The sequence below is a fragment of the Monodon monoceros genome, unplaced genomic scaffold, assembly GCF_005190385.1.
Source record: "Monodon monoceros isolate NGI ecotype Baffin Bay Population unplaced genomic scaffold, NGI_Narwhal_1 Super_Scaffold_5, whole genome shotgun sequence".
Classification (NCBI taxonomy): domain Eukaryota; kingdom Metazoa; phylum Chordata; class Mammalia; order Artiodactyla; family Monodontidae; genus Monodon; species Monodon monoceros.
In genome coordinates this window covers 85,458,308-85,474,364 of record NW_021703782.1, presented here as the reverse complement: position 1 = coordinate 85,474,364, position 16,057 = coordinate 85,458,308, and the positions used below count along the sequence as shown (strand labels likewise).

At 41.3% G+C, this 16,057-nt stretch overlaps 1 protein-coding gene across 1 annotated transcript in view; it reads left to right on the top strand.

Annotated features, from left to right (window-relative positions):
* The window catches only part of ABCA1 (ATP binding cassette subfamily A member 1), a 135,645-nt gene that overhangs the window by 52,292 nt on the left and 67,296 nt on the right, over positions 1 to 16,057 (top strand). Inside the window, 2 exon segments of the mRNA XM_029203213.1 lie at positions 1,083 to 1,204; positions 9,781 to 9,957. Coding sequence (XP_029059046.1) covers positions 1,083 to 1,204; positions 9,781 to 9,957 — 299 coding nt within the window.

Sequence of the window (16,057 nt, the reverse complement as noted above, 5' to 3'; positions counted from 1 at the left end):
TTAAGAGGGAGGGGCAGAAGGAGAAGTGGACACTCAAATGAAATATGGCAGGGAAAATGAGAGCATTTCAGTAATGGGGAGGGCCTGCCGAGCATCTGGCCGGAAACCTCATGTTTTGGGATGAAGAAGCTGAAATTCAGAAAGATGTGAAATACCCAAGCGATGCCACTAGGCACAGCCTCCAACTCTGGGGACTAAAATTGGATTTCTGGCTAGTGCTTTTTCTGCTTCACTGCACTGGATTGGAACCTTTTCTAAATGTACCTGAAGGGCTGATTATTTAAAGAGAGTCTCTATGACACCCTGCAGCAATCCAATCATTTGGTAGCGTTGATTTTTTAAAATATCTGCATATGTGTTTTCTTAAAGGACGGCAGACCTGGGTGTTGGAGGTCTGTATCACGTGTTCCATGTTTAGAACGGAAATGAAACCAAGTCTGTGAAAGCGCTTTGATATGCATAATGCTCTACCTCCTTGGTTCTCAAAGGGTGGGCCCCAGACCAGCCACATCAGCACCGCCTGGCAGCTTGTTAGAAATGCAGATTCTCCAGCCTCATCCCAGGCCGATGAATCAGAAACTCTGGGGGTAGGGGACTAGTCTGTTTTCACAAGTCCTGCAGGTGATTCTAATGCCTGCTCAAGTTTGAGAACCACTGCTCTGCATCAAGAGGAAACCAGCCCCCGAGGCTTGTGGGAATAAAGGCTTTAAATATCTCTGAGTTTAGCTGTCTGAGATGGCACTGGGGAGACGGGAGCTGTGGGGTCAGGGTCACAAATCTCAGGTGGGTTGATTTTTTTCTTTGAAAAGCGAGGAAAAGCTGTGTGTGTGTGTGTGTGTGTGTGTGTGTGTACAGCAGTGCTGCATTCCACGGCTTCAGAAAGCAGTCTTTTCTTGTCTCTGCTGTTAAGGCGAAGCTCCCTGAACTTTTGTTTCTCTGTGTGCTTAAGCCAGAGGCCTGTGGTTATCAATTGGTTTACAACAAGGCAGTCAATATTATGATAGTTTGCTCCATCGTGCTTTTTATTTATTTATTTTTTGAGTTACGTATGAAATGAAAATAAAACGCTATTTCTCCAGCAGGCTTGAAGTTTCAGGACTTCCTGGTAGACAATGAAACCTTCTCTGGATTCCTGCATCACAACCTTTCTCTGCCAAGGCCAACTGTGGACAAGATACTGGGGGCTGGTGTCAGTCTCCGCAAGGTAAGCTGCGACCGTCACTTTCTCTGGTGGGGCTGATGGCAGTGACATTGTTGGAGAGCGCCTGGAGGGAAGTGAATAAAATCCTGTCTGTAATGGCGCTGAAGGAGGTTGTTGGCTCCAATGCAGCTTCACCTGTCTTTACCTCCCTGCTCAGGCTGGCGTTGCCAAACCATCCAGAGAGTGGAATGTACAACCTGGCGTCACGGACCTGCAGGTTGAAATAAAACTGATTTCCTGCCCATCAGTTGGCATTTGTTGATAATGACTCCCTAAAGGGGAGATGAATTTAAGATGAATTAAACATTTTCTTTAAAATTTCACAGTTCTGAAACAATAACCAGGTTTGAGGATTATTACCTAGAGTATCTCTGTCTATAAAATCCAAGACAGGGGCTTCCCTGGTGGTGCAGTGGTTGGGAGTCTGCCTGCCGATGCAGGGGACACGGGTTCGTGCCCCGGTCTGGGAAGATCCCACATGCCGCGGAGGGGCTGGGCCCGTGAGCCATGGCCGCTGAGCCTGCGCGTCCAGAGCCTGTGCTCCGCAACGGGAGAGGCCACAACAGTGAGAGGCCCGCGAACCGCAAAAAAAAAAAAAAAAAAGGAGATTTTCAAAATGTAATGCTTCCTTTAAAGCTAGACGAGAAAGATATATAAGGAGAAAATGCTTAATTTTTTTCCTTAAAATTATAAAACCAGGAAGTAATGTTAGTGTTTATGTAGAATTTTAACCTTAGATTTTCAGAAACTTCCACTGGCATCATTAGATAAGCACACTGCTCTTGTGCGGTGGACAGCAGGCCCAGATTGCACAGTTACTGATTTTCAGAGAAGTGTCTCAAATTTATTCTCTGGCAGAAAGGGGAACTGCTTCCTTACTGTGTCTCATGTCTACATACCAGCTTGTCTTTGCAGTAAGCAGAAGTAGTGGAAATGTTTATGACTGAAAATAAGATCTTTGCTTCACATGATCTAGAATTTTAAAAATTCGAAAAATGTGCTTGCTGCTTTCCCTTATGAAACTGGGAAAATATGCCTTGAGTTTACCAATTGTGTGGTTGGGAGATGGGCCAAAGGCAGCAGGCTTATGAAAATCGTTAGCATGATTTCCATTGCCCTCTACCAATTTCTTATCTGTCACATCCGATCAGTTTAAAGTAAGGGACATCCTAAGTATGGAGGTGGTCCTTGCATGGTAATTAGTCTCTGTGTAGTCAGTGTTCTTAAACCAAATACTAAAGGTAGGCTGGCAGCAAGGGCTAGTTAGAGAAAGGAGGAAAAGTGAAGTGTACTTGAGTATCTGGCAGTAGGTGGAAACTTACTTAATGGAAGCCATGGCCAAGCAAGTGCTCTGCAGGGTTAGAAAGCTGCATGGGTCTTGAAAGGCTTTTGGTCCATCACTCCCACTAGGTTGTACTACAAGCAGGTCAGGTTGCACTAATTGAAACAGAGGAAATAGTAACGGAGTAATAAAGAGTCTGAATCATCCATTCATTCATTCAACAAATATTTACTGTCCATATGTTCCAGCACTGTGGACACAAAGAGAGCAAGAAAAACAAAGATGCTCATCTTACTGAACTTATTGTCTAATGGACAGTAAGGACCATATATGAAGAAGTGCAGTTTATTTAGGTCCAGTAAAACTAATTAAATAAGATATGGCCAAGGAAAGGTTCTTTGCTGAAATGAATAGATAAGAATGACTTAGGGAAAATTGGTTCAAGATGGCGGAGTAGACGGACATGCTCTCACTCCCTCTTTCGAGAATACCGGAATCACAACTAACTGCTGAACAGTCATCGACAGGAAAACACTGGAACTCATCAGAAAAGATACCCCACATGCAAAGACAAAGGAGAAGCCGCAATGAGATGGTAGGAGGGGCGCTATCACGATAAAATCAAACCCCATAACTGCTGGGTGGGTGACTCACAGACTGGAGAACACTTATACCACAGAAGTCCACCCACTGGAGTGAAGGTTCTGAGCCACACGTCAGACTTCCCAACCTGGGGGCCTGGCAACGGGAGGAGGAATTCCTAGAGAATCAGACTTGGAAGGCTAGCGGGATTTGATTGTAGGACTTTGGCAGGACTGGGGGAAACAGAGACTCCACTCTTGGAGGGCACACACAAGGTAGTGTGTGCATTGGGACCCAGGGGAAGGAGCAGTGACGTCATAGGAGACTGAACCAGACCTACCTGCTTGTGTTGGAGGGTCCCTGCAGAGGCGGGAGGCAGCTGTGGCTCACCAAGGGACAAGGACACTGGCAGCAGAAGTTCTGGGAAGTACTCCTTGGCGTGAGCCCGCCCAGAGTCTGCCATTAGCCCCACCAAAGAGCCCAGGTAGGCTCCAGTATTGGGTTGCCTCAGGCCAAACAACCAACAAGGAGGGAACCCAGCCCCACCCATCAGCAGACAAGTGGATTAAAGTTTTACTGAGCTCTGCCCACCACGGCAACAGCCAGCTCTACCCTCCACCAGTCCCTCCCATCAGGAAACTTCCACAAGCCTCTTAGATAGACTCATCCACCAGAGGGCAGACAGCAGAAGCAAGAAGAACTACAGTCCTGCAGCCTGTGGAACAAAAACCACATTCACAGAAAGATAGACAAGATGAAAAGGCAGAGGGCTATGTACCAGATGAAGGAACAAGATAAAACCCCAGAAAAACAACTAAATGAAATGGAGATAGGCAACCTTACAGAAAAAGAATTCAGAATAATGATAGTGAAGATGATCCAGGACCTTGGAAAAAGAATGGAGGCAAAGATTGAGAAGATGCAAGAAATGTTTAACAAAAACCTAAAAGAATTAAAGAACAAACAAACAGAGATGAACAATACAATAACTGAAATGAAAACTACACTACAAGGAATCAATAGCAGAATAACTGAAGCAGAAGAACGGATAAGTGACCTGGAAGACAGAATGGTGGAATTCACTGCTGTGGAACAGAATAAAGAAAAAAGAATGAAAAGAAATGAAGACAGCCTAAGAGACCTCTGGGACAATATTAAATGCAACAACATTCACATTATAGGGGTCCCAGAAGGAGAAGAGAGAGAGAAAGGACCCCGGAAAATATTTTAAGAGATGATAGTCGAAAACTTCCCTAACATGGGAAAGGAAATAGCCACTCAAGTACGGGAAGTGCAGAGAGTCCCATACAGGATAAACCCAAGGAGAAACACACAGAGACACATAGTAATAAAATTGGCAAAAATTAAAGACAAAGAAAAATTATTGAAAGCAGCAAGGGAAAAATGACAAATAACATACAAGGGAACTCCCATAAGGTTAACAGCTGATTTCTCAGCAGAAACTCTACAAGCCAGAAGGGAGTGGCATGATATATTTAAACTGATGAAAGGGAAGAACCTACAATCAAAATTACTCTACCCAGCAAGGATCTCATTCAGATTCGATGGAGAAATCAAAAGCTTTACAGACAAGCAAAAGCTAAGAGAATTCAGCACCACCAAACCAGCTCTACAGCAAATGCTAAAGGAACTTCTCTAAGTGGGAAACACAAGAGAAGAAAAGGACCTACACAAACAAACCCAAAACAATTAATAAAATGGTCATAGGAACATACATATCGATAATTCCCTTAAATGTGAATGGATTAAATGCTCCAACCAAAAGACACAGGCTTGCTGAATGGATACAAACACAAGACCCATATATATGCTGTCTACAAGAGACCCACTTTAGACCTAGGGACACATACAGACTGAAAGTGAGGGGATGGAAAAAGATATTCCATGCAAATGGAAATCAGAAGAAAGCTGGAGTAGCAATACTGATATCAGGTAAAATAGACTTTAAAATAAAGGATGTTACAAGAGATAAGGAAGGACACTAAAAAATGATCAAGGGATCAATCCAAGAAGAAGATAGAACAATTATAAATATATATGCACCCAACATAGGAGCACCTTAATACATAAGGCAACTGCTAACAGCCATAAAAGAGGAAATTGACAGTAACACAATACTAGTGTTATTGTTATGTGATAATAATAACACCTCACACCAATGGACAGATCATCCAGACAGAAAATTAATAAGGAAACACGAGCTATAAATGACACAGTAGACCAGATAGATTTAATTGATATTTATAGGGCATTCCATCCAAAAACAGCAGATTACACTTTCTTCTCAAGTGCGCACAGAACATTCTCCAGGATAGATCACATCTTCAGTCACAAATCAAGCCTCAGTAAATTTAAGAAAATTGAAATCATATCAAGAATCTTTTCTGACCACAACGCTGTGAGATTAGAAATGAATTACAGGGAAAAAAAACGTAAAAGACACAAACACCTGGAGGCTAAACAATACGTTACTAAATAACAAAGAGAGCACTAAAAAAATCAAAGAGGAAATCAAAAAATACCTAGAGACAAATGACAATGAAAACACGACGATCCAAAACCTATGGGATCCAGCAAAAGCAGTTCTAAGAGGGAAATTTATAGCTATACAAACCTACCTCAAGAAACAAGAAAAATTTCAAAACAATCTAACCTTACACCTAAAGGAACTAGAGAAAGAAGAACAAACAAAACCCAAAGTTAGTAGAAGGAATGAAATCATAAAGATCAGAGCAGAAATAAATGAAATAGAAACAAAGAAAACAATAGCAAAGATCAATAAAACTAAAAGCTGGTTCTTTGAGAAGATAAACAAAATTGATGAACCATTAGCCAGACTCTTCAAGAAAAAGAGGGAGAGGACTCAAATCAATAGAATTAGAAATGAAAAAGGAGAAGTTACAACAGACACCACAGAAATACAAAGCATCCTAAGAGACTACTACAAGCAACTCTATGCCAATAAAATGGACAAATTCTTAGAAAGGTATAATCTTCCAAGACTGAACCAAGAAGAAATAGAATATATGAACAGACCAATCACAAGTAATGAAATTGAAACTGTGATTAAAAATCTTCCAGTGAGGGCTTCCCTGGTTGTGCAGTGGTTGAGAGTCCGCCTGCTGATGCAGGGGACACGGGTTCGTGCCCTGGTCCGGGAAGATCCCACATGCCGCGGAGCAGCTAGGCCCATGAGCCATGGCCGCTGAGCCTCTGTGTCCGGAGCCTGTGCTCCACAACGGGAGAGGCCAGAACAGTGAGAGGCCCGTGTTTCGCAAAAAAAAACCCCCAAAAAACCCCAAAAAATCTTCCAGCGAACAAAAGTCCAGGACCAGATGGCTTCACAGGTGAATTCTATCAAACATTTAGAGAAGAGCTAACACCCATCCTTCTCAAACTCTTCCAAAAAATTGCAGAGGAAGAAAAACTCTGAAACTCATTCTATGAGGCTGCCATCACTCTGATACCAAAACCAGACAAAGATACTACAAAAAAAGAAAATTACAGACCAATACCACTGAGGAATATAGATGCAAAAATCCTCAACAAAATTCTAGCAAACAGAATCCAACAACACATTAAAAGGATCATACACCATGATCAAGTGGGATTTATCCCAGAGATGAAAGGGTTCTTCAATATACTCAATCAGTGAGATACACCATATTAACAAATTGAAGAATAAAAACCATATGATCATCTCAATAGATGCAGAAAAAGCTTTTGACAAAATTCAACACCCATTTATGATAAAAACTCTCCAGAAAGTGGGCATAGAGGGAACCTACTTCAACATAATAAAGGCCGTATATGACAAACCCACAGCAAACATCATTCTCAATGGTGAAAAACAGAAAGCTTTTCCTCTAAGATCAGGAATGAGACAAGGATGTCCACTCTCACTACTTTTATTCAACATATTTTTGGAAGTCCTAGCCATGGCAATCAGAGAAGAAAAAGAGATAAAAGGAGTACAAACTGGAAAAGAAGTAAAACTGTCCCTGTTTGCAGATGACATGATACTATACATAGAAAATCTTAAAGATGCCACTAGAAAACTACTGGAGCTAATCAATGAATTTGGTAAAGTTGCAGGATACAAAATGAATGCACAGAGGGGCTTCCCTGGTGGTGCAGTGGTTGAGAGTCCACCTGCCGATGCAGGGGACACGGGTTCGTGCCCCGGTCCAGGAATATCCCACATGCTATGGAGCGGCTAGGCCCATGAGCCATGCCCGCTGAGCCTGCGTGTCTGGAGCCTGTGCTCCACAACGGGAGAGGCCACAACAGTGAGAGGCCTGCGTACTGCAAAAAAAAAAAAAAAAAAAAACAGAAATCTGCATTCTCATACACTAATGATGAAAAATCTGAAAGAGAAACTAAGGAAACACTCCTATTTACCATTGCAACCAAAAGAATTAAATACCTAGGAATAAATCTACCTAGGGAGACAAAAGACCTGTATGCAGAAAACTATAAGACACTGATGAAAGAAATTAAAGATGATACCAACAGATGGAGAGATATACCATGTTCTTGGATCGGAAGAATCAATATTGTGAAAATGACTATACTACCGAAAGCAATCTACAGGTTCAATGCAATCCCTATCAAATTACCAATGGCATTTTTTACGGAACTAGAACAGAAAATCTTAAAATTTGAATGGAGACACAAAAGACCCCGAATAACCAAAGCAGTCTTGAGGGGAAAAAAACGGAGCTGGAGGAATCAGACTCCCTGACTTCAGACTATACTATAAAGCTACAGTCATCAAGACAATACGGTACTGGCACAAAAACAGAAACATAGATCAATGGAACAAGATAGAAAGCCCAGAGATAAACCCATGCACATATGGTCAACTAATCTATAACAAAGGAGGCAAGGATATACAATGCAGAAAAGACATAGTCTCTTCAAAAAGTGGTGCTGGGAAAACTGGACAGCTACATGTAAAAGAATGAAATTAGAACACTCCCTAACACCATACACAAAAATAAACTCAAAATGGATTAGAGACCAAATGTAAGACCAGACACTATAAAACTCTTAGAGGAAAACATAGGAGGAACACTCTTTGTCATAAATCACAGCAAGATATTTTTTGATCCACCTCCTAGAGTAATGGAAATAAAAAAAATAAATGGGATCTAATGAAACTTAAGAGCTTTTGCATAGTAAGGGAAACTGTAAAGAAGAGGAAAAGACAACCCTCAGAATGGGAGAAAATATTTGCAAATGAATCATCGGACAAACGATTAATCTCCAAAATATATAAACAGCTCATGCAGCTCAATATGAAAAAAACAACCCAATCCAAAAATGGGCAGGAGACCTAAATAGACATTTCTTCAAAGAAGACATAAGAAGCGTATGAAAAGCTGCTCAACATCACTAATTATTAGAGAAATGCAAATCAAAGATACAATGATGTATCACCTCACACCGATTAGAATGGGCATCATCAGAAAATCTATAAACAACAAATGCTGGAGAGGATGTGGAGAAAAGGGAACCCTCTTGCACTGTTGGTAGGAATGTAAATTGATACAGCCACTATGGAGAACAGTATGGAGGTTCCTTAAAGAACTACAAATAGAACTACCATATGACCCAGCAATCCCACTACTGGGCATATACCCAGAGAAAACCATAATTCAAAAAGACACGTGCACCCCAATGTTCATTGCAGCACTATTTACAATAGCCAAGACATGGAAGCAACCTAAATGCCCATCGACAGACGAATGGATAAAGAAGATGTGGTACATATATATAATGGAATATTACTCAGCCATAAAAAGGAATGAAATTGTAGAGATGTGGATGCATCTAGAGACTGTCATATAGAGTGAAGTAAGTCAGAAAGAGAATAACAAATATCGTATATTAATGCATATATGTGGAACCTAGAAAATGGTACAGATGAATTGGTTTGCAGAGCAGAAATTGAGACACAGAGTAGAGAACAAACGTATGGACCCCAAGGGGGGAAAGCGGCATGGGGTGGTGGTTGTGGTGTGATGAACTGGCAGAGTGGGATTGACATGTATACACTGATGTGTATAAAATGGATGACTAATAAGAAAATAAATAAATAAAGATTAAAAGAAACCCAAAAAGACTTAGAACTGGCCTATCAGTGAGGTAAGGGGCTTGACTTTCTAGTACTGTGCTCTGATACAAGTAAAAGGAAGAGTTCCACATTCTGAAATTGTTTGAACATAGTTCTTTGCATCAGCTAAATATCTGTATCTACAAATAAATAGTATAAATGCCTTTTTTTCATAATTCAGCCCAACCCCAGGTTAAGATATCATGCATTCCAAAATAATGAGAATTTTCTATTTTCTTTAATAAAAGTGGTTTTAGGAATTCAGACTCCAGATTCCTACTGGGTGAATCACGTGTCCCACTTTTGAGAAAAAGAGTTGGACTCAGGATTTCCCCTCACAAGGACAAGAGTGTGGAGGTGATAAGTCAAATGCCACATTCCGGTTTTAATGTCCTGTAGGATCATGCCTTGACGCATCCTAAAGTTCAGTAGAGACCCTGTGCACTGGATAGAGTCCAGCAGTGTCCATTCTTCAAAGCTGTATTGATGTGAAGTCCCCCAAAAGGCTTCAAGGACCCTACTTCCCATCTTTGTAATCCAGTTTTGCTTCTCTCTCTTTGCATGAAATGCTTCCAGGTATTTTTGCAAGGCTACCAGTTACATTTGACCAATCTGTGCAATGGATCAAAATTAGGAGAGCTGATTCAACTTGGTGACCAAGAAGTCTCCATGCTTTGCAGCCTGCCAAAGGAGAAACTGGATGCAGCAGAGCAAATACTTCATTCCAACCTGGACATTCTGAAGCCGATCTTGGTGAGTAGGATTGCTGTGTGGAGAAGCTTCAAGCACTAATACTTTTGGAATGTGACATTTTTCCTTAGGCAACGTGACTTTGTTTTTGTAGAAATATAGTGCTGGCTGGGAGTTGGAGACATAATTTGGCTCAGTGGTATTCTAACTGTCCTTTCAAACTTTTGGGCCACCTCTCCAAGAGTAAATGGGGGAAGAGTAAGTAGGGTGTGGCTCTGAGTCCAAGTCTAAGGTCCCTTGTGCCTGTTTCAGTCAGAGAAAACCTCCTTTTTTATGGTTTTTAATATTGAAAGGGTTCATGTGAAGAAGGAACTCCACAGATTTTTAAAAAAAATTCTCAAAACCATTGATGGGAAGATGGATATCTATTCATTTTTAAAAGCCTATCAGAAAGGAGACATTGAGATGTCTCAGTGGGAAAACCCTGGAATTGGATGGGAGCACACTCAATAATTAGCTTAATCAATGACAAAATTGCATTCACAGAAAAAAATAATCCCAAGAAAGCCCAGTCCATCAGCTGGGAATCACTAGTTCAGAGAAGCAGTCCATGAGAATACATCCAACAATAGGGATGAGTCTGAGCATTCTGGTCGTCTGTGTGTTATGTCTTGTTCCAGAACAGGTATCTTTCTTTGGGTTTCCTTGGAGCTCTGGTGAAATGCCCCTTGAACAACATCCTTTAGCATTCAGTGTTCAGGTTTCCTACTCACCACAGAACTCTCTGATTTGTCAGTAGTTTCTTTTAAAACCAGGGAAAAAGCCCTAGAAGAAGGATGTGCCTGGAAAGAGATGTTCCTCATTATAATAGAAAGAAATTGGAATCCTCTGAGACTTTGCACACCATGATTTCTCTAGAGAAAGATGGGCCCTCCTGGGGAACTAAGAAGGTTCTGTTTCTGGACCCTGTACCTGGATGATACCCTAGAATATTCCTTAGAAACACATGCCAGGGTTTTACACTCTTGACTGACCATCAGGGAGTCCTTGTGTCCAGCTTGACGCTCTGATGCTGTAGCTTCTGCCTGAGGTGAAGGTCGTAGTCAGACTGTGACTTTTGGATGCTTCTGTGGCAGGGTTGATGGTAATCCCGTCAGTGTGAAGGGCTTAGGCCTAATGCTTAAGATCTGTTTTTGTTTTATTCCAGAAATAGTATTTTCTGTTTCAGTGGTTGAAAAGGTACTGAGTTATTTTCATTGCTCTATGATTCCACTGGTAATATTTCTAGAGTAGAATTTTAGTAAGATATGTTTCTGTATGGAGATGTCTGCAGCCCCAGATAACTGGTCTAAATAACCAGATAAGCTCATCTGTGAAGACACTTGCAGCCTGTTGGCACTTTTTTCATCGTGAGACAGAGGGTCAAAGGTTGTTACAAATGGTAGACCATTTCCTTGGACTGTTCTGGCTGTTTTGCTTTATTTCACAACAAGATCGAAATGTTCACCCTTTCAGCTGGGATGATTCAGACTTTGGAAAGATGGGTGCTTTTAGAAGACATAGTAATTTATTCTGGTGCCCATTCATTGTTTCACTTCTGTTTACTCATTAAACACCTATTGTGTGCACAACCCAGTAAAATCCCTCTAATTATGTAATGTCTGAATTATGCTCTAAGTAGAATGATAGTACAGCCTTCATAATCTGACAATCAGCAGCTTAGGGTTCAACTTGAAAATCTCTCCCTAGTTGGGAAAATTAGCGGATCGAGGACATGGAAATGCACTGTCAAAACTGTCAGCTACATCACAGCCCATCCTGTCATGCTGTGTTTGTGCCTTGTAGACCAGTTGGTTCACGGCGGGTGTTGATTAGGGTAGCTGCCATATGCTTCCTGCCCATCTCTCGGGCATAGGAGCATCTCAGGTTCTGCTCCTGCCTGTCAGCTGTTGCTGTGAGATCTCCCTAAAATCAGAAAATGGGGCTCTTGAATTAGAGCATAATGAGTGGCCAGGATGGCTCTGTGTAAAGATGTTTTAGGGGATACCTCTGGGATGAAGTGACTTCCAAACATTTTGAAATGTGACTCTTACAGGTGCCTTAATTGGAGCACTGGGGTTGATACTTGATTGACATTAAGCAGCCTTTTGCTTCTGCCACTTGGGTGGAATTTTGACATGGGTGATGGTAGATGGATGTTCCGTGACACCTCGTTGCACATGGGTAGTTAATTGCGCCAAGATATACAACAGGAGCAGCAACCAACATTGCGGGGGAGGGGAGAGAAACTGTTCTGTCCGCACGTGTTTCTGTACTAAAAGTGGATTTTGAGGAGAGACATGTTTTGAAACATTTCTCCTCTCTTTCTTTCTTTCTTTTTTTTTTTTTTTTTGATGTGGCTATTTCTCTCTTTTTCAGCCAAAGTATTCTGACACTTTCTCCTGGGTCTCCTTCAGTTCCCTGATGACCACTTGGACCTCAGTATTTTGACAGAAGTGGGGAAGTGTGGCAGAGTAGAAAGGGTGTAGGCCTGGGGTCATCTGCATCTGGGTTCAAATTCTGCCTCAGCATTTTACCAGCTGTGGGACCTTGGATACATTAGATTCTGTAAGCCTCAGATAATGAGGCTTTTACCTACAGATAACGTAGTTTACCCTTGGTTGTGACTATTGCTCAGGTATATGAAGAGCCTGGCATAAGGCCTGGCACACATTAGATGCTCAATAAATAGAAGTTAATAATTTAATTGATATGAGTAATATAAATTATATGCTGAAAGCAGTGGCTGGTAAGGTAGAAATTTTCTTTTATAAATCAGTGTTAGAAATCAGTCATACCAAGCAAAGTAATCCTGAAGAATATTTCAATGAAAAATTGCATTCTTTGCTTAGGTATTGCCAAGGCTTCTTATCCTGTAGATTATTTGTTTATGCCTTGGTTATACCTTGCATAAAATGAAGGTATGAATTTTGCATATCAAGGTGTTCACAGGGCTGTATTCCTTTTTGGAGGCCCTGAACATGAATCTGTTTCTGAGCTCATTCGGATTGGTAGCTGATTTCAGTTCCTTGAAGTTGTAGGACTGAGGTCCCTGTTTTCTTCCTGGATGTCAGCTGGGGGCTGGTCTTTACTCATAGAGGCTGCCAGCATTCCTTCTCGTGCTTTTCATATTGTCCCTCCCCAGCCACAGTGGTTTGAGCCCCTCTCATGCTTTAAATCTGATTTTTCCTTCTGCTACATCTCCCTGCTTCCAGCCTGAAAGTTTTTTGCTTTTAAGGGCTCATGTGATTAGACTGAACCCATCCAGATAATCTAGGATAATCTCCCTATTTTAACATTCATTACTTTTTACATCTGTAAAGTACTTTTTACCAGGTGAAGTAACTGATTGACAGGTTCCAGAGATTAGGGTGTGGACTGCTTTGGGGAGGGCATTCGTTCTGCCATAACTGCCTTTGGATTGGAACATATATTGGAACAATATTTCACTCTGTCTTTGAAGTGTTTCTCCAGTGCCCTTGGCTTTTTTTTATTAGTCCCGTTTCAGCCCTGTGTACTTTTTTGCTCATATTCTGAGAGTGATTCTAAAGTACAGTAGACACTACTCATTAACGTTTGTAATGCACAAACCAAAGAGCAGTGACTTTGGGAAGCAGAGCATCTCTGAACAAGGCATGAGACATTCATCAACAGAACCAACGCATATTTACTGTCTGTCTACTTTGTACCAGGTACTGTTCTAAGGCACTGAAGGTTCAGCCATGAACAACGCAGACAAGGTCCACGTGGAGCTTTCATTCCATTGGGCACTGAGAACCAGCTTTAAGACTGAGACTGGAAACTTGAGGAATTCTTCCTAAGTTCTGGGTTCTGTAAAGTGAGGGCTGCCCTTCCAGCAGCTGCCTGACAACAGTCTTGTATCCTATGGGACACTGTGAGCCCTAGTGAAAGTCTGTGTGGTTAAGTAGGCTTGGGCTCTAGTCCTGTCTGTGATGTGAAGATGGTGTCTGGTTTTTTTTGTTTGTTTTGTTTTTTTGCGGTACGCGGGCCTCTCACCGTTGTGGCCTCTCCTGTTGTGGAGCACAGGCTCCGGAAGCGCAGGCTCAGTGGCCATGGATCACGGGCCCAGCCGCTCCGCGGCATGTGGGATCTTCCTGGACCGGGGCATGAACCCATGTCCCCTGCATCGGCAGGTGGACTCTCAACCACTGCGCCACCAGGGAAACCCAGTGTCTGGTTTTTGAGGTGAGGAAAATGGTGTCTGATTCGAGTTAGCAAGGACAGGCATGCAGATTGACCTCCATCTTGCTAACATCTTAGACACTGCACGACCATGTGGCTAGACTGCCTTGACTTATACTTTCATTCAAAAAGGAGACGTTCTATCTCCATGGAACAAAGTATTCTGTTCCTGTGTCTTCCGATGTGTGTAACACATTCTTGCAGAGGCGGAACTCAGTTCATAGGGCAAAGGAGTTAAGGTGAGTGGTGCTCTGAGGTGCCCAGAGGACTAGTGGGCTCACAGCTGGACTGCACAAGGATCGAAGGAGCAGGTGGAGGAGGAGTGAAGAGTTATCCTTGTCTTGAAGGGTCTTTGACTTGATGAGGTGAATATGTAACAGAGTATATCTGAATTTGAATGACCTTTGAAGCAGCACTCACACCAGTCCATCCCCCACCCTCCTAATGTGCTCTTCCCTTTGCTTTTCATTTTTCTTCCATATTTATTGGACACCTAGTTATTATGTGCCAGGAACTGTGCTGGACACTGAGTTGAAATAAAACACCAGCTCAGAAATTAAAGTCAAATTGACTTTGCTAGGTTATTGCATTTTTTATTTTAAGTTTCAGTCTATTACAACTTAGTTAAACTAAGTTTTTGGTGCGGCACATGCTGCAGCATATATAGAAATATGTGTGTTATAGAATGTAGGAATATAATGTTGTACATGTGAAATTTATATAATGTTATAAACCATTGTTACCTCAATTTAAAAAAGAAAAAAATAAAATTCATGTGGAAGGAAAAACCTAGTGAGGATAGAAAGAATATAATGAAGTCATTTATTAGGCCCAGAAAAGATGGCACAGTAGACTTGATCATTCTCAGGCCAGTGCCCCAGACTGTCATGCTTTTAGGAAATGTTTCAATGTTGTGATTAACACATTTTGCAGAAATGGGTAGGAGCTTTTGAGTAATACTCATTTGTCTATTCTTCCCTTAATGATAGTACAGTATCTAGTTGTGATCTAAAAATATTGAATAATACATGAATTCCTGTTAGCTTAACACAGAACATACAGTCTTCACCAAAGGTTTTATTTTCCCTCTTTTTCTCCATTTGCCTTCATACAAGAAAATCTTGCCCCCTGTGGTCAATGGGGACCTGTATGAATTCATAGCCAAGGGAATGTTTTTGGTTAAGAAAAATAGTAGGAGGAATTCCAAACTGTGAATGGCTTACCAGAGCTCTTTGGAAATACTATTGGCAAGTTTTGTCTGCCTTTGTCAAGTAAGTATGAGCCAGAGACCTCAGTTAACAGTAGGTGCAGGCCCATGGTTCTCAGACTTCATCGTGTGGCCTCATTTTAAGGCATATTGGCTGGGGTTAATTTTGTTCAAGGAAGTTAGACATCTTTCAGATCTGATAAGTACTCAAGCCAACTTATATTCTTACCCTTCCTTCATTCCTGCCAATCTCCTTTCCTCCTCCCTCTCTCTCTTATCTTTCATCGAATTAAAAAGAAAATTATGAAATAGTTCAAATATATAAAAAGGTACAGAAATAAAGAACACTCATGTACCAACATCCATCATTTTATTATGCCTGCTTTAGATTCTTTTCAAGAAAGAAAACACTACAGATACAGTTTATGTCATCTGTGTATCCCCCTCTTTCCTCAAAGATAACCGTTATCCTGGAGTGGCATATTTTTATGCAACCATATATATATTTGCATTCTGTTAATAACAATATAGGGTATTGGTTTGCATGTGTTCATATTGTATAGGTGTGCATGTTGATTTGCAACTTGTCTTTTTCACTCAACGTTATGTTCTTGAGATTTATCAATGTTGATAAATGTGGCATCTGGTTCGTTTTAACTGCTGCATGGTATTCCATTTTTATTCTAAAAAATTTTTTTTAAATTTCTTCTTCCA